The sequence below is a fragment of the Rhinoderma darwinii genome, chromosome 4 (assembly GCF_050947455.1).
Source record: "Rhinoderma darwinii isolate aRhiDar2 chromosome 4, aRhiDar2.hap1, whole genome shotgun sequence".
NCBI lineage: Eukaryota > Metazoa > Chordata > Amphibia > Anura > Rhinodermatidae > Rhinoderma > Rhinoderma darwinii.
The window spans coordinates 180,930,845-180,958,760 of record NC_134690.1 but is presented as its reverse complement, the minus strand read 5'-3'; the positions used below and the strand labels follow the sequence as shown (position 1 = coordinate 180,958,760).

The following is a 27,916-nucleotide window of genomic DNA, read 5'->3' as shown; positions in this document are numbered from 1 at the left end:
CATAATCATTATTAATCACCTATCTACAGTATAAGTGATAAATATCTGATTGGTGAGGATTCGACCACTAGGAGCCCCACTCTATTCTATTTTTATGTGGCTACCGAGTGTCACGATGCAGGGTGTGGACACACTGGGCGTGCAGGGCAAAATGGATATAGCATTGGTTCAGAAACCCCCGGCACGTACTTGCGTCTCCATAGAACCGAGAAGGTAATGGCAGTGAGAACCGAGGATCCGAACCGGAACTGCCAGGAGGGTCGATCTGAGGATCTTGCATAGAGGCAGGAAGGGAGGCAGCTAATGTCCCTAGCTGCTGTGCCATGGAGTCCACTGCCACAAGAAGCTGATCCTGTCTTGCTCGGAGATCCTCAGACGCCGCAGAGAACACAGATGTCCATGGCTACGGCCGTCGAGGGGTAAGTCAGAACGACGGGCCGTGGCCATAGACGTTACACCGAGCACGATCTTTGGCAGCCTCATAGAAATGAATGGAGTGGTGGATGATTTAGACCATTTTTTGCCCAAGACGATCAGTGCCTTTTTGTGAGATATCTGTGGAAAAGTTTGTCAGTGTGGATTTTTTTTGTCGTAGTCAAGTGCAGTCCTTGGAATGTCACGCCAAATGACAGATCTGAAACTTATTAATACAAGCCTAGACCAGTCTGCAGACAGTAATCAACCAGCGATTTGTCATTTTAACTTATGGAGAAGTCATCTAAAAACGACTACCTTCATAGACCAAAAGTGAACCACAAGTACAGGGTGGGCCATTTATATGGATACACCTAAATAAAATGGGAATAGTTGGTGATATTAACTTCCTGTTTGTGGCACATTAGTATATGGGAGGGGGGAAACGTTTCAAGCTGGGTGTTGACCATGGCGGCCATTTTGAAGTCGGCCATTTTGTATCCAACTTTAGTTTTTTCAATGGGAAGAGGGTCATGTGACACATCAAACTTATCGAGAATTTCACAAGAAAAACAATGGTGTGCTTGGTTTTAACGTCCACCCTGTAGTTCAGAAAATCACCGTCTGAAATCCCTAATATATTACCAGCTTGACTGTGAGGCTAACAGTTACAAATGCCTGTACCTCCTTTTGTAGCCCAACTGCTTAAAGTTTTCAATTTAGGTTATTATGGGATTGCTCAGGCTTGTGAAAGGAAAAGGTTACGATAAAACTATGTTATTAGGGAATTGTTGTTAATGCCCACCTATGCAACAAACTTTTAGAATGTTATTTATGAATCTAAAATGAAGCAACTTTGTAAATGGTCTCAATTTAATTTTTAGATTGTTTTGGGTCTACTGCTCCTATGCAGATCAATGCGTTTTCATGGTTACAGTCTACAAACCCTGTGTAGCATGATCCTGCAGTCCTATTGCTATCCATCTGTCCCCGACTTCTTGCTCACCTTATGAATGTAAGTTACCAGAAGATAGGTGACAGATGAAATAGAAGGTGACTGCAGCATCAGACTACACAACATTTGTTTGTAGTCTGTTGCCATGCAAACACGAGCTGTAGACACAAACTGGTAAGACATTTTATAAACAAGACGATTTGCCAAGTTGCTTAATTTTTCATTTCAGATGAATTGGAACAATAATGAAAAAAAAAAAAAAATGGAAAGTGTAAACCTGTGCTTAGTGAGTAGAAAAAAAAAAATGGAAAGTGTAAACCTGTGCTTAGTAAGTAAAAACATGTGTTTAGCAAGCTAGCCAGTAAAAACTTTCCGCTAGTAACCTTGTCATGGTAACCACCAGGTCTTTTTTGACAAATTTTATAATATCTATAACCACCAGTGACTTAAATACAAGATCCAAGAGTGTCCAAATGAACCTATAAAAGACACCCGTAATATCGACCTAAACATCTAGAACGATAACTCATTGACACGAATACTGGGCACCCAATGAAATTTATAGGTAAATGAATAATCTTATTTTAAATTATCGCCCCCATTGAGGGCTAAGTGGTGAAGGAAAGAACACTTCACATCAAAAAACGATTCACACGAAGGCCAAATTCAGACAACCGTAGTATACATCCGTGTGACGGCCGTTAAAACAATGGCCATCACACGGACGCATGTATTTCAATGGGGCCATTCACACAACCGTTGTTTCAAAGGACTGTCTGAAGGGTCCGTTGAAAAGTAGAACATGTCCTATTTTCTTCCGTTTTCACGGATCCCTCGATAAACTCAAGTCTATGGGGATCCGTGAAAACGGGACCCGCACGGGTGCAACTTGGATGTGAAAATCTGCAGTTTTTCACTTGTTCGTGTGAATCTGGCATTACCATAATCCCAGTATCCATACGCAGTACTACTCGTGCCGGCAACCCGGGCGTTTAGTCAGAGTGGTGATTTCAGGGATCATGTAACTATATGATCCTATATTCAATCTGGGTCAAACCCTGGTCTATGAGAATGTATTAGAACCACAAGTCCCAGAAATCCCCCCCCCCCCCAAAAAAAATAAAAAATAAAATACAGCATATTACAGGCATCGTAGCAAATACAAGTTATGTGGACTGCAAAGGGAAGTGCAATGAATTTGGCACATGCACCGTATGCGCAAAGAGACGCCAATACATGAATGGCATTACATTACAGTATGCGATTTGTATGCTATGTAGATTTTCATTACATGGAGGGGACTATACCTAGATCTCTAATCCTATTTATGCTTTTTATAGTTCTTTATTGTGTTTTATAATGTTCTATAAGGTTTATATGCAAAAAGAAGGTGGGGTTATGTGAACTCCTCCCTCTTTCCTTTGTACTAGTCAAGAGACCACCTATTCAATCACTGGTCAGACTCCTGAGGAAGCAATAAGTGTATTGCGAAACATCAAGCTCTTTTATATATTCTAAATACATCTAAAAAATTAAAAATAAAAAACTTTTTCATTTACTATGGAGAAACGTAAGACATTTTTTCTGGTAATCTCCACCACACCCAGAGAAGGTGAACCAGTAAGGTCCAGGAGAACCAGACAAGCTCTTTTTCCCATTGGAATTGTGTAAAGCCCCTATTACACCGGCCAAAATTAGTCAGTGCAACGAGTGCTGTCTCATTGATTGGCGCTCGTTTGCTCTATGTATGGGGACGAGCGGTCGTTACTCCGATCGCTCGTCCCCATACATTATCATGTCGGCAGCGCGTCTCCCTGTTTAGGAAGTTGTGCTGCCGACAACTATGTTTCAGTTTTTTTGAGAGAGAGAGAGAGAGAGAGAGAGAGAGAGACAGAGAGAGACAGAGAGAGACAGAGAGAGACAGAGAGAGACAGAGAGAGACAGAGAGAGACAGAGAGAGACAGAGAGAGAGACAGAGAGAGAGACAGAGAGAGAGACAGAGAGAGAGACAGAGAGAGAGACAGAGAGAGACAGAGAGAGACAGAGAGAGACAGAGAGAGAGAGAGAACTAGGGATGCACGGTGCATCGAAACTTCGATACTGTTTCGATACTGTGCATCCCTAAACGGTTCGATACCGCTATTTCCTGTATTTCGATACTGTATTTCAGTGCCTGAACTGCCGCTCATTAGTGCAGCGCCGGCCGCATCACCTCATGCTGACCGCGCGCGCACTTAATGTCAGGAGCGGGGCAATGGCTGTATTACACAGCCGCAGCCCCGCTCTATAACGGCGGAGATCAGAGAAACCTCTCATCTCTGCCGTTATTCCCCTGAATGCTGCGATCACAGCGGACTGCAGCATTCAGGAGAAAATGAGAAGGGGGATGCCCCTGGATTGCGTCACAGGGAATTCCTGTGACGCGATCGAGGGCCATACCATATATGGGCAGACAGCCCAGGGTCTATTGACGGACCCCAGGGCTGTCTTACCATATTTCATGTTGTTAGGACATACCCAAGTATGTCCTAACAACTGCCTGTGTATTATCCGTCCACAGGCTAATGTACTGGCATATATCGGATATATGTCAGTACATTAAAGTTTAAAAATAAAGTAAAAACAAAGTATTGTTAAATTTTAAAAAAAATACACCTTCACCTTTTTTACAATAAACATTAAAATAAGTCTCAATACATAAAATACACACGTTCAGTAATGGCGCGCACAACTATTTTTTTGCATCATTTATGATGTGTACGCTGTAAAAAAATTAAATAAACATGGCTTTCTTTCACTTATTAATGTGCGGCGCGAGGTGCGATGAATTTAACCTCCATGTTCCTCACATTAATAATAATTAACCCCATCATGTACCTCGCACATTAACCCATTATGACTGAGAAACATGATGGGATTAATTACTATTAATGTGAGGCGCGTTCAAAATTCATCACACGTCGCGCCTCACATCAGAAAACGGAAGAATTATTTTTTTTTATTACTGTTGGCAAAAGTATCGAAATTGGTATCGAAATCGCAATACTAAACGAAGTATCGGTATCGAAGTCCAAATTCTGGTATCGTGACATCCCTAGTGTGTACAGAGGGCACTATCTGCAGAGGGCACCGTGGCAGGATCTGCGGAGGGCACCGTGGCAGGATCTGCGGAGGGCACTGTGGAATTATCTACAGAGGGCAACGTGGCAGGATCTTTTGGAGGGCACCGTGACAGGATCTGCGGAGGGCACCATGACAGGATCTGCGGAGGGCACCGTGACAGGATCTACGGAGGGCACCGTGACAGGATCTACGGAGGGCACCGTGACAGGATCTACGGAGGGCACTGTGGATTTATCTACAGAGGGCACCGTGACAGGATCTACAGAGGGCACTGTGGAATTATCTAGGGGGGTGTGGAATTATCTAGAGGGCACTGTAGCATTATCTACAGGTGGGTGTGGCAGTATCTACAAAGGGCACTGTGGCAGTATTTACAGAGGGCACTGTGGCAGTATCTACAGGTGGATGTGTGGCAGTATCTGCACAAGAAACTGTGCCATTATCTACAGGTGGGTGGCAGTATCTACAGAGGGCTCTGTGGCACTATTTAAAAAGAGGCTGCCCAATCTTCACATTCGTGTCTGCCAAAACCCTGCCAACTGAGCCGCCGGATTGCATTTAGCGACACAAACTGAAGAACTGGATTGTTAAATTAAGCACATGAAGAAAACGTGAAAAAAAATAAAAATAAAATAAAATCGCTATTATTATAGTAATGTAGTATTATAGTAATGTAGTATTATTATAGTAATGTAGTATTATTATAGTAGTGCAGCATTGTTATAATAATGTAGTATTGTTATAGTAATGTAGTATTATTATAGTAATGTAGTATTATTATAGTAATGTAGTATTGTTATAGTAATGTAGTATTATTATAGTAATGTAGTATTATTATAGTAATGTAGTATTGTTATAGTAATGTAGTATTTTTATAGTAATGTAGTATTATTATAGTAATGTAGTATTGTTATAGTAATGTAGTACTGTTATAGTAATGTAGTATTGTTATAGTAATGTAGTATTATTATAGTAATGTAGTATTGTTATAGTAATGTAGTATTATTATAGTAATGTAGTATTGTTATAGTAATGTAGTATTTTTATAGTAATGTAGTATTATTATAGTAATGTAGTATTATTATAGTAATATAATGTAGTAGTGTTATAGTAATGTAGTATTATTATAGTAATGTAGTATTGTTATAGTAATGTAGTATTTTTATAGTAATGTAGTATTATTATAGTAATGTAGTATTATTATAGTAATGTAGTATTGTTATAGTAATGTAGTATTTTTATAGTAATGTAGAATTGTTATAGTAATGTAGTATTATTATAGTAATGTAGTATTTTTATAGTAATGTAGTATTGTTATAGTAATGTAGTATTGTTATAGTAATGTAGCATTGTTATAGTAATGTAGTATTTTTATAGTAATGTAGCATTGTTATAGTAATGTAGTATTGTTATAATAATGTAGTATTGTTATAGTAATGTAGTATTATTAGAGTAATGTAGTATTATAGTAATGTAGTATTGTTACAGTAATGTAGTGTTATAGTAGTGTAGTATTATAGTAATGTAGTATTATAGTAATGTAGTAATGTAGTATTATGGTAATGTAGTATTTTTATAGTAATGTAGTATTTTTATAGTAATGTAGCATTATAGTAATGTAGTAGTATTATAGTAATGTAGTATTATAGTAATGTGGTATTATTATAGTAATGTAGTATTATAGTATTATTATAGTAATGTAGTATTATAGTAATGTAGTATTGTTATAGTAATGTAGTATTATTATAGTAATGTAGTATTATTATAGTAATGTAGTATTGTTATAGTAATGTAGTATTATTATAGTAATGTAGTATTATAGTAATGTAGTATTATAGTAATGTAGTATTGTTATAGTAATGTAGTATTGTTATAGTAATGTAGTATTGTAATAGTAATGTAGTATTTTTATAGTAATGTAGTATTATTATAGTAATGTAGTATTGTTATAGTAATGTAGTATTATTATAGTAATGTAGTATTATTATAGTAATGTAGTATTATAGTAATGTAGTATTTTTATAGTAATGTAGTATTGTAATAGTAATGTAGTATTTTTATAGTAATGTAGTATTATTATAGTAATGTAGTATTGTAATAGTAATGTAGTATTTTTATAGTAATGTAGTATTTTTATAGTAATGTAGTATTATTATAGTAATGTTATAGTAATGTAGTATTATTATAGTAATGTAGTATTGTTATAGTAGTGTGGTATTATTATAGTAATGTAGTATTATAGTAATGTAGTATTGTTATAGTAGTGTGGTATTATTATAGTAATGTAGTATTATTAGAGTAATGTAGTATTATAGTATTATTATAGTAATGTAGTATTATAGTAATGTAGTATTGTTATAGTAATGTAGTATTATTATAGTAATGTAGTATTATTATAGTAATGTAGTATTATTATAATAATGTAGTATTGTTATAGTAATGTAGTATTATTATAGTAATGTAGTATTGTTATAGTAATGTAGTATTATTATAGTAATGTAGTATTATTATAGTAATGTAGTATTTTTATAGTAATGTAGTATTGTAATAGTAATGTAGTATTATTATAGTAATGTAGTATTATTATAGTAATGTAGTATTATTATAGTAATGTATTGTTATAGTAATGTAGTATTTTTATAGTAATGTAGTATTGTAATAGTAATGTAATATTTTTATAGTAATGTAGTATTGTTATAGTAATGTTATAGTAATGTAGTATTATTATAGTAATGTAGTATTGTTATAGTAATGTAGTATTATTATAGTAATGTAGTATTATTATAGTAATGTAGTATTGTTATAGTAATGTAGTATTGTAATAGTAATGTAGTATTATTATAGTAATGTAGTATTGTAATAGTAATGTAGTATTTTTATAGTAATGTAGTATTATTATAGTAATGTTATAGTAATGTAGTATTATTATAGTAATGTAGTATTGTTATAGTAATGTAGTATTATTATAGTAATGTAGTATTATTATAGTAATGTAGTATTGTTATAGTAATGTAGTATTGTAATAGTAATGTAGTATTATTATAGTAATGTAGTATTGTAATAGTAATGTAGTATTTTTATAGTAATGTAGTATTATTATAGTAATGTTATAGTAATGTAGTATTATTATAGTAATGTAGTATTGTTATAGTAATGTAGTATTGTTATAGTAATGTTATAGTAATGTAGTATTATTATAGTAATGTAGTATTGTTATAGTAATGTAGTATTATTATAATAATGTAGTACTGTTATAGTAGTGTAGTATTATTATAGTAATGTAGTATTATTATAGTAATGTAGTATTGTTATAGTAATGTAGTATTGTAATAGTAATGTAGTATTATTATAGTAATGTAGTATTGTAATAGTAATGTAGTATTTTTATAGTAATGTAGTATTATTATAGTAATGTTATAGTAATGTAGTATTGTTATAGTAATGTAGTATTATTATAGTAATGTAGTATTATTATAGTAATGTAGTATTGTTATAGTAATGTAGTATTGTAATAGTAATGTAGTATTATTATAGTAATGTAGTATTGTAATAGTAATGTAGTATTTTTATAGTAATGTAGTATTATTATAGTAATGTTATAGTAATGTAGTATTATTATAGTAATGTAGTATTGTTATAGTAGTGTGGTATTATTATAGTAATGTAGTATTATTAGAGTAATGTAGTATTATTATAGTAATGTAGTATTATTATAGTAATGTAGTATTATAGTAATGTAGTATTGTTATAGTAGTGTGGTATTATTATAGTAATGTAGTATTATTAGAGTAATGTAGTATTGTTATAGTAATGTAGTATTGTTATTATAGTAATGTAGTATTGTTATGGCAATGTAATATTATTATAGTAGTTCAAATAACTAATTGATTAACAATAATTTTGTATGGTATCAAATTTGAAAGTCAACTTCACTTTTTTTTTCTATACGTGGCCCACTTACCAGCCCGAGTTTGAGACCCCTGCCTTAGAATTTAGGTGCGCTATTTATAACCTGCTGACTTCAGGTTTTGCAGCACGAAAAACGTGAGAGTCAAGAGTTTGCAATGATTGGGAGAAAACCGCAGCCCTTTATTTGTCACGCCATGAAATCAGGTTCGCCACAGGTTATAAAGCCAGTCAGCACTGCAGCGTACACACAGCACTTGTACCGCGCCTCATTGGACAACTCCCACCACGTGACACCGTGTGTTTGGTGTACTACACACTAAGTAATACGGAGCAATACACACCCCCTCAACTATACGGACATATATGAAACCTGGTATATCATAACACCCAGTCCCTGGGGATTACCATGCTCGGCGGCTGCGGGTTTCTCTCAGCTCAGCACAGTTCTCGGTCGGAAAAACGCAGGACACAGCGGGAGTCTGAGCGGGACCTGCGAGCGGCGGCCATGACTGAGCGTAGACACCCGGGAGCCGAGCGTGGCAGCAGCACCGGGAACGAGCACTCTGCGCTTCTTACAAGAGAAGAGACACCGGAACCAGCGAGAAGAAAAACTGACGCTAACAAGATAAGATCGCCGGAACAGAAGAGACGAGCACTAGAGCTAGTAGAGGCCAGCTGCGGAACCAGAGAGATGACAACACGCTACAGAGCGTCTCAATGCATGGAGCTACGTGTCGCGTCTGGAGGTGTATTCAGGGGCGGCGCTGTCCTCTACGTGCAGCAGTTATCTCGATGTGTTCCAGTATTTGAGTATAGCGCCATAGGAAACAGTGCGCTGCAGGCAGAGAATACTTGGAGTCATGTGGAGCCACCGGAACTAGGGAGTGGAGGGAAGAGATTGCCGAACCGGAGAGTAGATGAAGGGATACAAGGAACGCGGCTAATAATAACAGTGGGTAAGAGAGGAACACGCTGACTCTACGTTCTCGTCATCTAGCGCATTGTGTACATGGTGTAATACGTAGTGTGGGGGTACTGACGTACAGTAACACGATCCCCGGGTATGGTTTATATACAGTCCATATTCTTCAACAGTACAAATACTCCTGCTAGCATAGTAGTATTTTTAGTCAAGGAGTATTAATTTGCTGTAATGTGGCAGCGAGTGAACAGTCAGTTGATGTGTTGAAGCTGGAAATGGGTAAGTGGATCTAAGTGACAAGTCCATATTGTAAAGACTAGATGACTGGATCAGAGCGTCTCCAAAACGGCAGGTCGTGTTCCCGGTATGCATTGGTTACTACCTACCAAAAGTGGACCACGGAAGGACAATGGTGGCCGGGAGGTGGACCTCGAACACTAGTTGATACACATGGGAAGCGAAAGCTGGCCGTTCTGGTCCGATCCGGCAGAAGTTACTGTAGCACAAATTGCTGAAAAGGGTAAGGCCACACGGAGCGGCCCTGACACTGTCGCAACGCAGCTAACAACCGCGCCGGCACCATGTTCGGTGCGGCTGCCAAACAGCTTGTTAGTGGCTGCATGTTAATGCGGGTAAACCGTCCCTTTATCTGCAAAATCGTGCGGCCATGAATAAACACCCTTTATGGCTGCACGAGTTTGCAAATTACAACAACTTTCCTCCTATTCATTCTCTATGGCGGCGCCGGAAAAAGCCTGCACTCGGCTATCTTCGGTGCTCCCATAGAGAATGAATGGAGCGGCAGTGCGCAAGTAACCGACATGTAACCGGAATACCTCTTAACGAGGTATTTGTCAGCCGCTCCTACACAGTGCCAGTTGTTGGCCGCATTGCGACCGTGTCAGGGCCGCTCCGTGTGGCCGTATCCAAAAGGTGTCACGCAGTACATCACAGCTTGCTGCGTTTGACTGGTCTACGGCTACACATCCCTAGAGTGCCCATGCTGACCCCAGTCCATCACCGAAGTGCCTATTATGGGCATGGGAGCATCAGAACTATACCATGGAACAATAGGTGTCCTGGTCTGATGATTTACATCATGGGGGCGGCCTGGGTTCGTATGCATTGATTACCTGAGCGACAGATGGCATCCGGGAAGAAAGCAAGCCAGCAGAGGCTGTGTGATGTTCTGCTGGGAAACCTTAGTCCTGGTGTTCATGTGGATGTTACTGTGACACATGCTACCTACCTAAACATTATGCAGACCAAGTACATCCCTTCATGGGAACCGTATTCTCTAATGGCAGTGGCCTCTTTCAGCAGGATAATGTTCCCTGCCACACTGCAAAAATTGTTCAGCAATGGTTTGACAAACAGCCGGACGCACATACCTCCCAACCTTCCTGGATTCAGCGGGACAATCCCAGATTCCAGGCGCTGTCCCAGGCGGCTGGGGGTATGTGCCGCTGTCAACGACGCAGATACAGTTGAACCCGATTCTGAAGCAGGAAACCATCAACTCCCTGCTTCAGAATTAGTTCAGAGCAGAGGGAGCTCTGAACTAATTCTCGCCGAGAGCTCCTGCGCACAGTGCTACTTTAATCGCTGTGCTCGGGGAAGCTATATGGACATTGACGTCGGGCTCCTCCTGGAGCGGAATCCCCAGCCACAGTCGGCAATGGGGATTGTGCTCAAGGAGTAGCCACTGACATCGCTGTCCATACATGGACATCAGGGCTTCCCTCTAGGAGTGGAATCCCGGGCCCATGCTTTGGCTGGGGATTCCAATCCTAGAGGGAGTCCCCATGGTGCTATCTATAGGAGGGGGGTGCTATCTTCAAGGGGGGTGTGGCACTATTTACATGGACACTGTGGCATTATATAAGGGCACTATCTACAGAGGCCACTTTTCCTATCTACATTGGCACTATCTATATGGGCACTGTGTCGCTATTTACAAGGGCTCTAGCACTAGGGGCAGCTATGGGGGCATTATACTGTATGGTGGCATTATGCTGTATGGGGGCAGCTATGGTGGCATGCTGTATCAGGGCATTATTTTGTTTGGGGGCATTATGCTCTATGGGGACAGGTTTGGAGCATTATACTGTATGGGGCAGCTAAGGGGGCATTATGCTGTATGGCGGCATCTGTATGGGCATTATATTGCATGGGGGCATTATACTGTATGCGGGCATCTGTGTGGGCATTATACAGTATGGTGGCAGCAGTGGGGCATTATACTCTATGGGGGCATGCTACGGTGTGGGGCAGCTATTTGGTATTATACCGTGTGGGAGGCACTAAGGGAGCATGATACTGTGTGGGCTGCATCGGGTGTGTATAGGCAGGGATTGGGTGGGGTTAGAAGCGTGGCTTAAAGAGGCTCTGTCACCACTTTATAACTGCTCTATCTCCTACATAAGGAAATGGGCGCTATAATGTAGGTGACAGCAGTGCTTTATATTTAAAAAAATCTATATATTTTCACCACGTTATTAGCGATTTTAGCTTTATGCTAATGAGTTTCCACTGCAAAAATCGCAACGTCTGCTATTTGTTGCGGGTTTTAAAGGGAATGTGTCGCTAGAAATTTATTTTTTTATTTAGACTATTATTATTTAAGTGATTACACATTTTTTAAATTTTTTCACAAGTCAGGAAATATTATAAATTAGATTCTAATTTATAACATTTCCATGTGCTGAGCACTAGAGGGAGCAATTCCCAAAATTGCAGCCTGGTCAATGTGGTAAAGCAACCTTATTGATTTATGTTGCAAATTTGGGTTGGACACTCTCTCTAGTGTCCTCACACAATCCCCCCTCCCTTCTTCTGGCTAGTGCCAGGAGAGGGAGGGGTTTGAATCTTCAAACCTCCTACACTGTGTGCAGCCATTTTCTGAGCGACTGCACAGTGTAGGAGGATTAGATACAGTGCTAATCAGACAGTATAACACAAACATAAACACGCATCACATACACGAACATAAATTACCTTCTCCTGCCGCCTCCGCTCCTATTCCTTGCGCCTTCGCTTCCTTGAACATATGGCCGGAAGTCATCATCTTACTGTCTGGCAGCGGCTTCCGGACGACATGAAAATGGCGCCGGATTTCGCTATGCGAACAAGCTTTGTTTTGGTCTGTGTGGGAGCGGCGCATGCGCCGTTCCCACACAGACGGCGTACGCTATAGTGAATGGAACGGCTCCCGTTCGCATTCTCTATGGGGTTGTATGTGCCGTATTCCATCTCTGTATGTGTCGTTAATCGACACATACAGAGATTAAAAAAAAATGGCAGCCCCCATAGAGAAGTAAAAGTAAGAACAAAGTAAAAAAGTAGAACATGAGAACACAAATACAATTTATGTTAATATCATATTAAAAGCAATATGATAAAAAAAAATTGACACCTTCCCTTTAACTCCCCATTGAATTAAATGGAGAAATCCCGCAGCAGATAAGCAGCATTTACCCAAATATAATTGTCATTCTTCGAATTAAAAAATCGCACTGCATGTCAATTTCTGAGCATTTTTTACAGTCCGCATTTACGCAGCGTGTGTATGAGATTTGTTCTGTCTCGTCGTCCCTGCTACTACTGTATTAATAATGCTGCCCATTTTCTGCAACGAATTCCGTTGTGGAAAATCTGCTGTATTTACGTGTGAGCTGTCCCTTAGTATGAAGACCGCAGCAGTAAGACACCGCTAATTTATTAAGAGGCGCATGCTGTGGGCAGTGTAAATGCATCAAAAGTCAACATTTTTTGCACATATTGCGACCTGATCAATTTGCGACTTCCCTAAGCCAGTTGTATAAATTCCCCCATAGCGTGTCCTGACAATAATTTGTGTCTTTCTATCCTGAACCAGAGATCACAGGAACGCCTGAACAATTGTCATGGATACCTGTGCAGGAAATTTTACACTTTAAAAACCGTCTCGTGTATTTCTACATATCACTGTACTAAGGAAAATTCATTGAAAAAAGGACCACACTGGCGCTGCTGTTAATGTAGAATGGAATGAACAATGTTCATGGTTTAATGTGTAAATAAATAGACAAGCTACGCGTTTCAACGCCACACCAGCGTCTTCATCAGGCTATTAAGCAAATGACGGGGATATATATACACAACTTAATACAATTTACATTTTTTCTAAAACGAGGAAAAAAGACAGCCAAAATGGCGGGTCAAAGGTTAGGTGACACGCAACCACTGGCAAAAGACAATGAGATTACACTTTGAGAAAAAAAGGGGGGTTGGATAAAAAAACACTGACATAAATGATATAACTGAATGTATTCAAAGTATCGATACAAATCCAGAATTTAAAAATAAATTTTTGGAGCAATTAAACAACGATAACTATTCATAAAAGCATTAAATACAGTAGTGTAAAACAGACATATATGCATGAAAAGTATATATGCTGATGTAATATAGTCCTTCAAAAACTCACTGCAATTGTAGGGGACAAAAACACGCTGTACATAGCCATCAACGGACAGCATTCAAAGTGGCGTCCCTGGTGTCATGGCAACCGCAGAGTTACGGTGGCCGAGAAGGGCCAAAAGGGACTCGTCCGATGCGGGAGGACCCGCAAACAAACATAAATAGACTAATCATGTGATAACGTGATGTGTAGATGATAATCAAAAAGATGCAGCGGACCACTCGAAAAAGGTAAAGAGGGGATAAATTATACAAAGGGGTAAAGTAATAAAATGTACAGAATTGTAATGGAAAAGTATATATACGAGGTCTGAGACAGAGAAATTGATGAAAATTATAAAAAAAAACAATAATGAATAATGCATATTTGCACAAAAGAATTAATAGAAAGTGATGATGATGGTAATGATAAAAAATGAAATATGAAATCGGGAAATAAATGGACAAATAAAAAGAATAATGGGATATGTATATATATATATATATATTACACACATGTATGATGGAAATATATAATGATAATGGAAAAGAAAAGAAATAATGAAATGAGAAATATAAAATTATATAGAGCTGCTGATAGGTGCCCTATATCCTGGAAGGCTGCAGCAGCCCGGCATACAGGGCGCCCATGAGCTGTGATCAGCTGTTTTGATACGGCTGCTCTACGGTGGTCCCATCCTCTCAGGTTTTTCCACTCTCTCTGCATCTCGCGGCACTCACATTTGTGCCCCCCCCCCCTTGTCTTCCCAACACATGCAGGAGCTGTGACAGCTGCTGTCTCGTACAGCAGCTGGCGTAGCTCCTACAGCGGGGACCGATCGCTGTGTCCCCGCTGATTAAACCCTTAAAAGCCGCGTTCAATACCGAACGTGGCTTTTTAGGGGTTAAGCTACAATCGCCGGCCTGCTACACGATAGCGGCCGGCGATGGTGACTATGGCAACCGGACACCTAACAATGGCGTCCGGCTATGCCATTGACTGAAGCCTAGTGTTAGGACCCACTATGCTTGCTGTCAGGGAGTAGCTGAAAGTTCTAATACACTGCACTACGCATGTAGTGCAGTGTATTAGAATAGCGATCAGGGCCTCCTGCCCTCAAGTCCCCTAGTGGGATAAAGTAAAAACAAGATGTGTAAAAATAAGAACATAAAAGTTTTAAAAGTAAAAATCCCCCCGTTTCCCTTATCAGTCCTTTATTAATAAAAATATATAAACAAATAAACCATACATAATTGGTATCGCCGCGTCCGTTACTACCTGAACTACAAAATTATTTCATTATTTATCCCACGCGGTGAACGCCGTAAAAGAAAATAATAATAAACCGTACCACAATCACAATTCTTTGGTCACTTCACCTCCCAAAAAATTGAATAAAAAGAGATCAAAAAGTCGCATGTACCTAAAGAAGGTACTGATCGAAACTGCAGTTCGTTACGCAAAAAATAAGTCCTCGCACGGCTTTATTGATGGAAAAATAAAAAAGTTCTGGCGCTTAGAATAAGGTAACAGTAAAAGTAAATTAATTTTTTACAAAACGTATTTTATTGTGCAAACGCCATAAGACATAAAAAAAAACTATAAACATCTGGTATCGCCGTGATCGTATTGCCCCGCAGAATAAAGTGAATATGTCATTTATAGCGCACGGTGAATGCTGTAAATAAATAGAATAAAAAAAACAATAGTAGAATTGCTGTTTATTAGTCACCGCGCCACCTAAAAATAGAATAAAAACTGATCAAAAAGCCGCATGCACCCCAAGAAAACTACAATGGATTCCTCAAGGGGTCTAGTTTCCAAATTGGGGTCACTTTTGGGGGGGTTTCCAATGTTTTGGCACAAGACCTCTTCAAACCGGACATGGTGCCTAATAAAAAGGAGGGCTCAAAATCCACTAGGTGGTCCTTTGCTTCTGAGGCCGGTGCTTCAGTCCATTACCGCACTAGAGCCACATGTGGGATATTTCTCAAAACTGCAGAATCCGGGCAATACGTATTAATTTGCGTTTCTCTGGTAAATCCTTTTGTGTTATGAAAAAAAGTGGAATAAAAAGGATTTTCTGACAAAAAAAAAATGTAAATGTCACCTCTACTTTGCTCTAAATTCCCGTGAAACACTTAAAGGGTTCGTAAACTTTCTAAATGCTGTTGTGAATCCTTTGAGGGGTCTAGTTTCTAAAATGGGGTGTTTCATAGGGGTGTCTAATATATGGGCCCCTCAAAGCAACTTCAGAACTGAACTGGAACCTAAAAAAAAAAAAAAAAATGAGGCAATACTTCGCTTCTTACATTATACTGATAATGAGCCGTGCCCACCCCGAGATGACCCCAGTTTTGACCGTTTGTATAAACGGAGACCCCTATTAGACAGTTTCAGTGCCCGGTTTTCCCAAGCATTCACCCCCGAGAAAGACTCTGCTTGGGCAAACAAGAAGGGGTGAGCGCAGGGCACATTCTAGCAGCAACATATTGTGTGTAACGTACAAGGACAAGAGAGCTGTCACACCAGTACCCATGTACCAGTACAGAGACCCCCAAACCAGACTGCATCCTGGACTACAATAGGTACATGGGAGGGGTGGACTTGTCAGATCAAGTCCTGAAGCCCTACAGCGCCATGCGGTGTGGTATAAGAAGCTGGCCGGGCACATCATACAGATGGCATTGTACAATGCGTATGTGCTACGTCGATGTGCAGGCCAGAGGGGAACTTTCCTGGAATTTCAAGAGGTGGTTATCAAGAACCTAATCTTTAGGGACCAAGAAGGGGGGGCACCCAGTACTTCTGGAAGCGGGGCCACACGCATCGTACCAGGGCAACACTTTCCAGGAGAAGTTCCCCATACTGGCAAGAAGGGAAAAAGTCAAAAGCGGTGCAAAGTCTGCTATAAGAGGGGGATAAGGAAGGACACAATATATCAATGTGACATGTGTCCCGAAAAACTAAGGCTCTGTATGAAAGAGTGTTTTAAAATGTATCATACATCCCTTGATTTTTAATCTACCCCAGTTTTACTTACCCTGATGCACTCCGCACAGCTTATCCCCCCTCGTCTCTCCCCTGTGTGCCCAGGCAGCTGATAAGTCACATTTAGGGTATTGCCATACCCGTGAGAACCCACATTATAGTTTATGGGGTGTATGTCTCCGGTCAAAATGCTCACTACACCTCTAGATGAATGCCTTAAGGGTGTAGTTTTAAAACGGGGTCACTTCTCGGGGGTTTCAACTGTACTGGTACCTCAGGGGCTTCTCCATACATTACTTCACACCAGAAAATCCCCAGTAGGCCAAATGGTGGTCCTTTCCTTCTGAGCCCTCCCATGGGCCCAAACAGGACAAATTGGGCAACAAAATTGGGTATTTTGTTCCCTATGAAAATAAGAAATTTTGATAAAAAATGACATCTTATTGGAAAAAATGTCATTTTTTAAATTTCACAGCCCAATTCAAATACGTGCTGTGAAAAAACTGTGCGGTCAAAATGGTCACAACAACCATACATGAATTCCCTGAGGGGTGTCGTTTCCAAAATGGGGTCACTTCTGGTGGATTTCCATTGCTTTGGCACCTCAACACCTCTTCAAACCTGGCATGCTACCTAAAATATATTCTAATAAAAAAGAGGCCTCAAAAATGCACTAGGTGCTTCTTTGCTTCTGGGGCTTGTGTTTTAGTCCACGAGAACACTAGAGACACACGTGGGACATTTCTAAAAACGGCAGAATCTGGACCATACATATTTAGTAGTATTTCTCTGGTAAAACCTTCTGTGTTACAGAAAAAAAATGAATACAATTGAAATTCAGCAAGAAAAATGAAATTTGCAAATTTCACCTCCACTTTGCTTTAATTCCTGTGAAATGCCTGAAGGGTTAAATAAACTTTCTAAATGCTGATTTGAATACTTTGAGGGGTCTAGTTTTCAAAATGGGGGTTTCTAATACATAGGCCCCACAAAGCCACTTTGGAACCGAACAGGTACCTTAAAAAAAAGGTTTTTGAAATTTTCTGAAAAATATGAGAAATTGCTGTTTATGTTCTAAGCCTTGTAACGTCCAAGAAAAATAAGTGTTCAAAAAACGATGCCAATCTAAAGTAGACATATGGGAAATGTGAACTAGTAACTATTTTGGGTGGTATAACCGTCTGTTTTACAAGCAGATGCATTTAAATTCTGAAAAATGCTATTTTTTTATAAATTTTCTCTAAATTTTGCAATTTTTCTCCAATAAAGACTGAATATATCGACCAAATTTTACCACGAACATGAAGCCCAAAGTGTCACGAGAAAACAATCTCGGAATCGCTTGGATAGGTTTAAGCATTCCGACGTTATTACCGCATAAAGTGAAATATGTCAGATTTGAAAAATGGGCTCTGAGCCTTAAGGCCAAAACTAGGCTGCGTCCTTAAGGGGTTAAACCTCTCCATCCGACGCTTGACATTGCGAATGGTCATCTTTGGCTTGTGTGGAGCTCCTCGACCATGAAAACCCACTGTGCTACATATCGAATCCGAGGCACATGGAGTTATAGTGTGGGCTCTTAGCGCTAATATAGACCTGTACATGGACCATTACTACTTCCATCCATGTGCTAACAGTATATCTTCTGGTTTCCATTAGTTAATCCTATGTCGGTGCATCCATACCTAGGTATACCTTCATAGGAAATGAACGGCGATACAGAAGATCCGCTCGTCTACCTGTATAGGATGTGTCCAGTGGGAACCTCATATTGCAGCAGCATGTCAGAACAGAAGAGCCGTTTTATGATCGTGCAAAGCACAGGCTTTATGTTGTGATCTCACTTGGATATTGGTATTTTGTGAAGTGTAGCCATTGTTATAGGACGCTTGAGATGCTGTAAATGTTCCCTCTCCACATTTACAGTAATGCTTTATTGACTTTGGCTGACGTTCACCCCTAAGAGCATTGTATTTACTTGAATGTACGGGTTGCTAAGTGATGCAGGCCATAATGTAGTATGTTTTCCAAGGACATTTCTTCTACAGGAAGTCCGTGGAGATGCCCGCTGCAGGCGCACTGTCATACTTTCTTCCTGTCTGTGATATTTTCCTTCCCATAAGGTAATACTTGAATCTTTGGGACTGCGTGTGTTCATAAATTACCTTTTTATATGTCATTGTTTCTATGCTTTCTATCTATTTTTATTTTTCGAATGGTGCGTAATAAGTAAAACCAGTAATTTGCTATCATTTGTCGTATGGGTTTATGTATACCACTGAAATCGTGATGATCTGTAATATTGCAAGCTGTGACATCAGTGTTTACAAATTGCACATTATCATATGGGAATATGTAGTCTCTTGTGAGTAAAATGATGTCATACTTCCTGGCATCTTATTCTATTAAGCTCTTATTTTACAGACCGTGATGATTTATGACTGGGGTTCATCTGCCTAGCACCCCTCACTGTGATTCAGCTCGGAAGGGTCAGTGTTTTACAAGTAGGATACCCTGTTCCTATTGAAATGTCCCTGCCACCCTTAATCTGTCATCATGAACCGTTATACAACTATCAAACAGCTTGGAGATGGCACTTATGGATCTGTCCTACTTGCAAGAAGCACCGAGTCAGGAGAGCTGGTTGCCATTAAAAAGTATGTTGTTTTTTTATTTTCTATTCCCTTAATCAGTTGGTTATTACATAGTAGGAATAGTGTGAATGTAAAATGTGTGGCCTAAAGGCCCTGTTACACGGGCCAATGATCGGGCAAACCAGCGTTCATATGAACAATCGTTCCTGATCATTGCCCTGTGTAATCAGACCCGCGATCAACTGATGAACGAACAAACGCCCATTCATTGGCTGATCTGCTCTTTTATGCTGAATTAAAAATGATCGTTGTCGGCAGCACATCTCCAGGTGTAATCAGGCAAATGTGCTGCCGACATGATGGAAATGTATAGGGACGAGCGCTCGTCCCTATACATATCCAATCATTGCTCCGTGTGATGGGAGCAAACGATCTCGATTACGCGGCCCATTTCATGAGATTTTACATGCTACGAACGTGCACGCCAACCATATCTTTAACCATATCCTTAAAAAAATGTAAAAAAATAAAAAGACGCAGGGAAAAAAAGTTGTACATGAATGGCATGAGTTATGTGCTTAAAAGGAATAGTGGTGGGGTGTCCCAAGTTGGATATTTTCTTTTAGCAGGCTACATGCCTGGTGTGGACAGGACTACTTGCCTTAAATTTGCACTGCCAGAAAGGAAGGTTTCTTTTTAACAACTGTAACCGAGAAGTAGAATGTGTTTTTATACATACACACACACACACATTGGTTTGTGCTATAGAAGTGTGTGTGTGTGTGTGTGTATATGTATATGTATATATATTTCATTTTTTTTAACCCTTCGGTTTTGTTTTTGTTTTTTTTCATTTTCTGAAATAGAATGAAAAGAAAGTTTTACTCCTGGGATGAATGTATGAATCTTCGAGAGTTAAAGGTAATTGTTGGGTGTTGTAATTTTTAATAAGACAACTAGTAGTTCTTGTATTTAAATTACTTTTTTTTAATATAAAAATGGTGGTAGCGATGGACATGAGCATCTAGTGGAGCTTGTATAGTGCACATTTGTTCTATTTCCTTTTGTTGTGTAGGTACACCTCTTTATTGTATTATATTTTGGAAAATGTAAGTTTATTTATTTTAAACTTTTTTTGTTACATTTGAACTCAAATGGGCATACACTGATATATCAGCATTGCATATAATTCAGTGTAAAACTAGGCAAGAGAGAAGGACTATGGATGTCTATGAAGCCTGGGTGACTCTTTGACTAAATGATAGCTCCATTGCTATAAAAAATGGTTGATATAACATGGCCTTGTCCTGGACACCGCTTTAAGAGCATATTTTTCTGGCATGTCAAGAAACCCTGCACAGTGATATTTAAGCTATAGTACTCCGCAAAATAAATTTTGTTTTTTGAGCAGAGGTATATATTTTTTTTTTAATGTATTGATAACCGTTTTATTTTAACCAGTATTAACTAAGAGAACAGAACCCCAATACTGTGTGTGTTTTGTTTTCTAGTCTCTCAGGAAGCTCAATCACGCCAATGTTATTAAACTGAAGGAAGTCGTCAGGGAAAATGATCACCTCTATTTTGTATTTGAATATATGAAGGAAAATCTCTACCAGCTGATGAAAGATCGGTACATGCATGCCAAAATGACTTGTTTTATTTACATTACACACCAAATCTGCTGCCAAACATACCCATTTTACAGCACGTCTGATTCTATGCCTATTCTTTCTACATCTGCGTACAGGATTCTACATTTTTTTTTATTAGGCAGAAGTGTTCCAAACATTCCCTGCTGTCTCAGAGTCTGCATAGATGATTTGTGTTCTCTTTACACCAGGCGCTATATACTGTAACTATAGCTAAGCTGTTAGGGGGGGGGGGGGTCTGGCAACAATTGGTCTGCTTCTTCAGGCCACTGTCCAAATTATGATTGCAAATTTTGGGTTTTATTAGAGGTAGTGCAAGATAAGTAATGCAATATATGGTAAAAGGCAGTCAGTTCTTTTTATTAAGATTTTATGTGTACTGTGAAATAGTGTTTAAAGGGAACCTGTCACTGGTATTTCACCTTTTCGACTCCACTCACCACTTGCTGGCCGCCGCTGTCAAAAGTTCATTGCCGTTATCCCCGCTCCTAAACTCCTCCTCTGACCGTAAATAACTGTCTGCAAACGTTTGACGCCTTTTATGGTAATAGTCCGTCTCGATCGTTCCTCTTTAGATGCCTGTCCGCCGCCGAAAACTGGCCCACGCTGAATGCCGAAATCTCGTCTGAGATGGGCGCATGCGCCCGACACCCTTTCCTTCTACGCCCGGGCCTCAAATCTAGTTACTGCACATGCACCGCTAGGGTGTCCCTTTGTGCGCACACACCAGAACAGGACAACGATGCACAAGCATGTACACAGCCTACTTAGAAGATAATTCTAGGTTACATAAAAATTATTTTTCACCCACTACGTCCAAGTATTGCTGGTTTAATAGGTGAAATGCTGGTGACCGGTTCCCTTTAAAGGTGAATATATTCATTATATACTCAATGGACAACACCTATAAGGGTTTGTTTACAATGACAATATGGTTTCCGTTTATTACCGAAGCCGCGACTATGGATTAGCTGCATGCTGCACTATTGTTGCCATCAAAAGTGTGAAAAGCTCTAGTGGATGTGTGAACATAGTCTAAATGATTTACCTATAGCAATTCAAATGATCTCCAACTTGGGGCAACACGCTAAACCGCATTTAAAAGATGACCCCGTTAAGATTGGCCTTCTCACAAGTTCACTTTAACCCATTCCTGCCCTGCTCCATAACCGTACAATGCTGGGAGCTAGTACTTAATGCTAAGCGCTGTACGTTTTAGGGAACTGTGATTGCACCTGGCTCTGCGTTTGTACCCATGCAATCACCGGGGGAAGGGAAGCTGTGTTAGTAAGCATTTATCCCACCCAGTTAACTATTGTGATGCTGCGATAAACAACGATCGTGACTTCACAAGGATGGGGGCTACCGAATATTCATCCCAGCGATCGATGTTGAGTGTTTTAAGGGACCGCCTTAGGGCTGTCCTCAGACTCCCTTGTAGGGCATACCTGATATATGCCCTTTCAGCTGCCTGTGCATTTTACATGCATAGGCAGTAATGCATTGGAATACAAAAACAAATGTCTCCCTGTGGGACAAAAACAATTTAACAGATTTTTAAAGTTTAATTTGGTTAAAAAAACTGAATTTTGTAATAAAACTTTATTAAAGTGTAACTAAAATTCAGAAAACTTCTGACATCATAGTGACATGTCAGAAGTTTTGATCGGTGAGGGTCCAAGCACTGAGACCCCCACCGATCTCTAAAACGAAATGGCAGAAGCGCTCGGGTGAGCGATAAGCCTCTCCGTTTCTGATTGGCTTTTCTTGGAAAGCCGAGCAGTGTGTGTACAGGCTCATAGACTTTGTATTGAGTCTGTACACCAACTGCTCGGCTTTCAGAGAAAAAACAATCCGAAACGAAGGGTCTCAGTGCTCAGCCCCCCACCAATCAAAACTTCTGACATGTCACTATAACAAATACATACAATAGGTATCCCTTTATTCTTTACAACTCTGTACATTAAATTTAACGTGTATTTTACGGCGCTCGGAGAACGACTTAAGGAAAGCAACAAGAAAACAGTGGTGGATTGTAATATTTTTTGTACTCTGCCAAAAACTATTAATAGAAGTTAGACGCTCTTTTATATTTACCCCAAAAAAAAATATACACCCAAAATGCAAAAAACAAAACTAACGTACATTTTCGGAAAAATGAAAGCGGTGAGGCAAAAACAGAAAAAATACTCCTGCGTTCTGAAGGAACGCTATAAATTTCTTACCCAATGTGATCTCTGTGATTAGTAACCAGACAATTTCTTTTGTTCATTAAAGTACAATGTTTATTACCCCTAGATATGTGTAAATTGTGTTTTTTAATTTACCATAGGAACAAAATTTTTCCTGAATCCACTGTCAGAAACCTTATGTACCAGATACTACAAGGGCTTGCTTTCATACACAAATATGGTAAGGACTACAATACAAAGCTAAAATCTACATGGATTTGTAAATACATGATTACGTTATTTTCCAACGAAACTCTTTTGGGGATTTAGTTAGGAAAAAACACATCTAAATCTAAAAAGTGATTTTTAACTTCTCTGATTCACGCATCTACACTTACTCTGGTTCATGATTCCCTTTTACTAATGGAGAACTACCAATTTTGCTTCAACTTCAAACTTTGCTGGGTTATCACAGCATTAAAGAGACTCTCACCACATTATAAGTGCCCTATCTCTTATATAAGGAGATCGGCGCTATAATGTAGGTGACGGTAATGCTTTTTATTTAGAAAAACGATCTATTTTAAACCACTTTATGAGCGATTTTTAGCTTTATGCTAATGAGTTTCTTAATGCCCAAGTGGGCGTGTTTTTACTTTAGACCAAGTGGGCGTTGTACAGAGGAGTGTATGACGCTGACCAATCAGTGCCCAATCAGCGTCACACTTCTCTCCATTCATTTACACTGCACCAGCGATATAGTTATATCGCTATGTGCAGCCACATACACAAACACTAACATTACTGCAGTGTCCTGATAATGAATATACATTACCTCCAGCCAGGACGTGATGTGTATTCAGAATCCTGACACTTCACTAACGTTTCTGTGAGATTTACAGCAAGGCAAACGTAATCTCGTGAGATTATGCTGTATACGGTCATTTAAAACTAGATTACGCTTGACTTGCTGTAAATCTCACAGAAACGTTAGTGAAGTGTCAGGATTCTGAATAGACATCACGTCCTGGCTGGAGATAATGTATATTCACTGTCAGGACACTGTTTTTGTGTATGTGGTGGCACATAGCTATATAGCTATATCGCTATGTGCTGTGTAAATGAATGGAGAGAAGTGTATGATGCTGATTGGTTTTCTAAATAAAAAACACTGCTGTAATCTACATTACAGCGCCGGTCACATTATGTAGAAGATAGGGCACTTATAATGTGGTGACAGAGCCTCTTTACGTACGCACAGATACGGTTTCTTTTCAAGGAGGACTGGTCTGTTTCTTCTGTGAATCCACCTATCTCAAGGCTATTAATTACCACTACATCCCACGGTCCGATGCGGCTTCACTCATCCTCTTGACAAAAAGTTGGATTCCCAAGCGGTCTACTTTTATGGCCGCAGGTTCTGCTTTGCACCCAGCTTTTGCATCTGCTTGGGTGTGAATAAAGCAGTAGCACCGCGATATCCTGGCAGGAACACCGCAGTAGAATTTAGAGTAGCGCACCTCTCCAGTAAACCACGCTTCAAAATTCTTATTTGTGGCTGTTTGAATATTGGTTGTGATTTATTTAATATTCTTGTTCATTATGTAACAGGAGGACTATGATACTTATACAAAAAAAAATTGTTTATTTAAATGCAGGCTTTGTGAATATTGTAAAGCGATAGATGCAGGAAAATATAGAATACTGTGGTTTTACAATTACAGGAACAAAGTAAATAATACTTAGTCATTGCATAGGACAGTTGTCTGTGTCCTGTTGAAGATACAGACCGATCTGGGGAGATCATGTATCTGTCCATTGACACCAGAGTGTGCCTTGAGTCTGCATGATCTGTTGATCTCTGGCTGTCATTTATACCCAGAATACAGTCGTGTCTTAGATATTTTTGTCTTCTAGGATGCTGAAATAAATATAAATGTTTGGTCAACTCTGTATGTCAGAAAAATTTATAGTTAGCTATTGAATTGTAACAGGTCAGATTTAACAGAGGCTTCCCTGCGTCTGCTCATGCATCAGTTAATTGAATTGCCATATGGCGCTGTATTTGGCTGAAATCTGGATTCCAAGAAGGCCCTGGTTGGCTCTCGTTTTGTTGGTGGCAGTCCTTAGGTAAACTGCTGGATGAGATTGTTTCTGAGGCTACTGACGGTAAGAACCCTTTCGCCTCAGAACTGCCCTCGCCGTAGACAGCCTTCTCTCCAGTCTCAGCACTTTAATTCTTTCCCTAGCGTTTTCTTTCAGACCAGACAGGAGTAAGAGTTGTCCCAAAAGCTCGTTTAGGCTTAGACCTGCTTAGCAGCCGTGGCCCAGGACCCCCCCCCCCCCGCTCTGCCAACACATATTCAATATGAAGGTGTCTCCCCAATTGTGTTGGATATCTGAGTGGGATGCCAACTTCTATCCTTTTAGGAGACATGGCTCGCTAATGTGGACTCTGCTTGGTTTCTGGAGATGGTGGCGGTGACTGGATACAAGATAAAGTTCTCAAAGCTCCCTAATCTTAGTTTGTTTTTTTTTTTTTTCTACTGTCGACTCCACTTCGTGCATCGGATCGCGCTTCTGCTTTTCCTAGGCTGTTTATTACTTTCTCCTAGGAAAAGCGATTGTCCCAGTTCCTGAGTGGGAACATTTTCAGGGATTCTACTCAAATCTCTTCACTGTCCGCAAGAAGGACGGAAATCTTCGTCCAGTCATGGACTTGAAGTTGAACTGCTTGGTTAGCATTCAGAGGTTTCGCATGGAATCCTTAAAGAGGCTCTGTCACCAGATTCTCAAACCCCTATCTCCTATTGCATGTGATCGGCGCTGCAATGTAGATAACAGTAAAGTTTTTTAGTTTTTTTTAAAACGTTCATTTTTGGCCAAGTTATGAGCTATTTTATATATATGCAAATGAGCTTTGAAATGGACAACTGGGCGTTTTTATTTCGTTATGTCCAACTGGGAGTGTATTGTATTTTTAACTGGGCGTGTTTATGTGTATGATGCTGACCAATCAATGACCAGTCAGCATCATACACTCATCTCCATTCATTTACAAGCAGCACAACGTTCTTACTAGAACGATGTGCAGCCACATTCACAAGTGTCCTGATAATGAATACACATGACCTCCAGCCTGGACGTCATGTGTACTCAGAATCCTTACACTTCTGAATCTTTTCTGTGAGATTTCCAGCAAGCCACTCGTAATCTCTTGCTGGAAATCTCAGAGAAAAGAGTCAGAAGTGTCAGGATTCTCAATACACATGACGTCCAGGCTGGATGGTCATGTGTATTCATTATCGGGACACTAGATTAACGTTAATCTAGTGTCCTGATAATGAATACACATGACCATCCAGCCTGGACGTCATGTGTATTGAGAATCCTGACACTTCTGACTCGCAAGAGAAACGAAATCTCGTTTAGCTCCGTAATCTCGCGAGATTTCGTTTCTCTTGCTGCAGTCTCAGAAAAGATTCAGAAGTGTCAGGATTCTGAGTACACATGACGTCCAGGCTGGATTTCATGTGTATTCATTATCAGGACACTTGTGTATCTGGCTGCACATCGTTCTAGTAAGAACGTTCTGCTGCTTGTAAATGAATGGAGAGGAGTGTTGACGCTGACTGGTCACTGATTGGTCAGCATCATACACATAAACACGCCCAGTTAAAAACACAATACACGCCCAGTTGGACATAACGAAATAAAACGCCCAGTTGTCCATTTCAAACCTCATTTGCATATATATAAAATAGCTCATAACTTGGCCAAAAATGAACGTTTTTTTTAAAGAAAAACGTTTCTGTTATCTACATTGCAGCGCCGATCACATGCAATAGGAGATAGGGGTTTGAGAATCTGGTGACAGAGCCTCTTTAAGGTTAGTGGTCGGATTACTGGAACAGCGAGAATTCTTCTCTTCCATCAGCATTTTTGACACATACCTCCATATCCCCATTGTAAGGACCCACCAGCGTTTCTTTTGTTTCACTTATCACATTGAAGAGGCTCGGGTGGATGATCAACCAAAAGTCCTCATTGGTCCAAAATCGGAGCATGGAGTTTTTTTTTTTAATGATCCTCAATACCAGGACAGCAAGAGTCCTTCTTACGTGGGACTCCAGCTGATGTGGCTCTTCTTCACCAGGATGTTCCTTTTGTCTATCTGTTTTTAAATGCGGGTATTGAGCATCATGTTTCAAGTTTAGGGCACTTGGTCGCAGGAGGTGATGTCCTTACAGATTAACCATCTAAAATTCAAGGCAATCTTCCTAGCCCTCTCCCATTGGCTTCTTCAGGGTCGGCCGGTCAGGATACAGACCAAGAACTCCAGGGCAGTTGATTATCTTAGTCACCAGGGTGGCGCCAGTTTTCGGGCGACTGTAGACTGTATTGGAGTCCTTTCAGATCCTACTGTGGGCAGAGCATATTCCATTGCTGTCAGCGATCCACATAGGAGTGGACAATCAGGTCACAGAGTAACTCCGTGGAGAATGACTGACTAAATCCAGGAGAGTGGTCTCTTCACCCAGAAGTATTCTATCCACTATGGCAGAAGTGGGGCTACCTGGACGTGGATCACTTTGTGCCTTATGTCAATCACATGGTTCTGACCTACAGGGCCATCGCAGTCGACACACTGGTCACTTCATGGAAAGAATTCTCTCCCCTGCATCTGTACCTTTGATCTTGTCCAGAAAACTCAAAAGGGAAGGCATTCCACAGATTTGTGGTG

At 39.8% G+C, this 27,916-nt stretch overlaps 2 protein-coding genes across 2 annotated transcripts in view; one reads left to right on the top strand and one right to left on the bottom strand.

Moving 5' to 3' along the window:
* Nucleotides 1-9,107, bottom strand: part of FBXO9 (F-box protein 9) — a 47,753-nt gene extending 38,646 nt beyond the window's left edge. Inside the window, exon 1 of the mRNA XM_075861953.1 lies at nt 8,807-9,107. Within this exon, the coding sequence (XP_075718068.1) occupies nt 8,807-8,809 (3 nt within the window). The 5' untranslated portion in view covers nt 8,810-9,107. The remainder of the gene's footprint in view (nt 1-8,806) is intronic.
* Nucleotides 8,900-27,916, top strand: part of CILK1 (ciliogenesis associated kinase 1) — a 42,057-nt gene continuing 23,040 nt past the window's right edge. Inside the window, exons 1-5 of the mRNA XM_075861954.1 lie at nt 8,900-9,357; nt 19,180-19,412; nt 20,216-20,270; nt 20,861-20,982; nt 23,334-23,413. Of these exons, the coding sequence (XP_075718069.1) occupies nt 19,312-19,412; nt 20,216-20,270; nt 20,861-20,982; nt 23,334-23,413 (358 nt within the window). The 5' untranslated portion in view covers nt 8,900-9,357; nt 19,180-19,311. The remainder of the gene's footprint in view (nt 9,358-19,179; nt 19,413-20,215; nt 20,271-20,860; nt 20,983-23,333; nt 23,414-27,916) is intronic.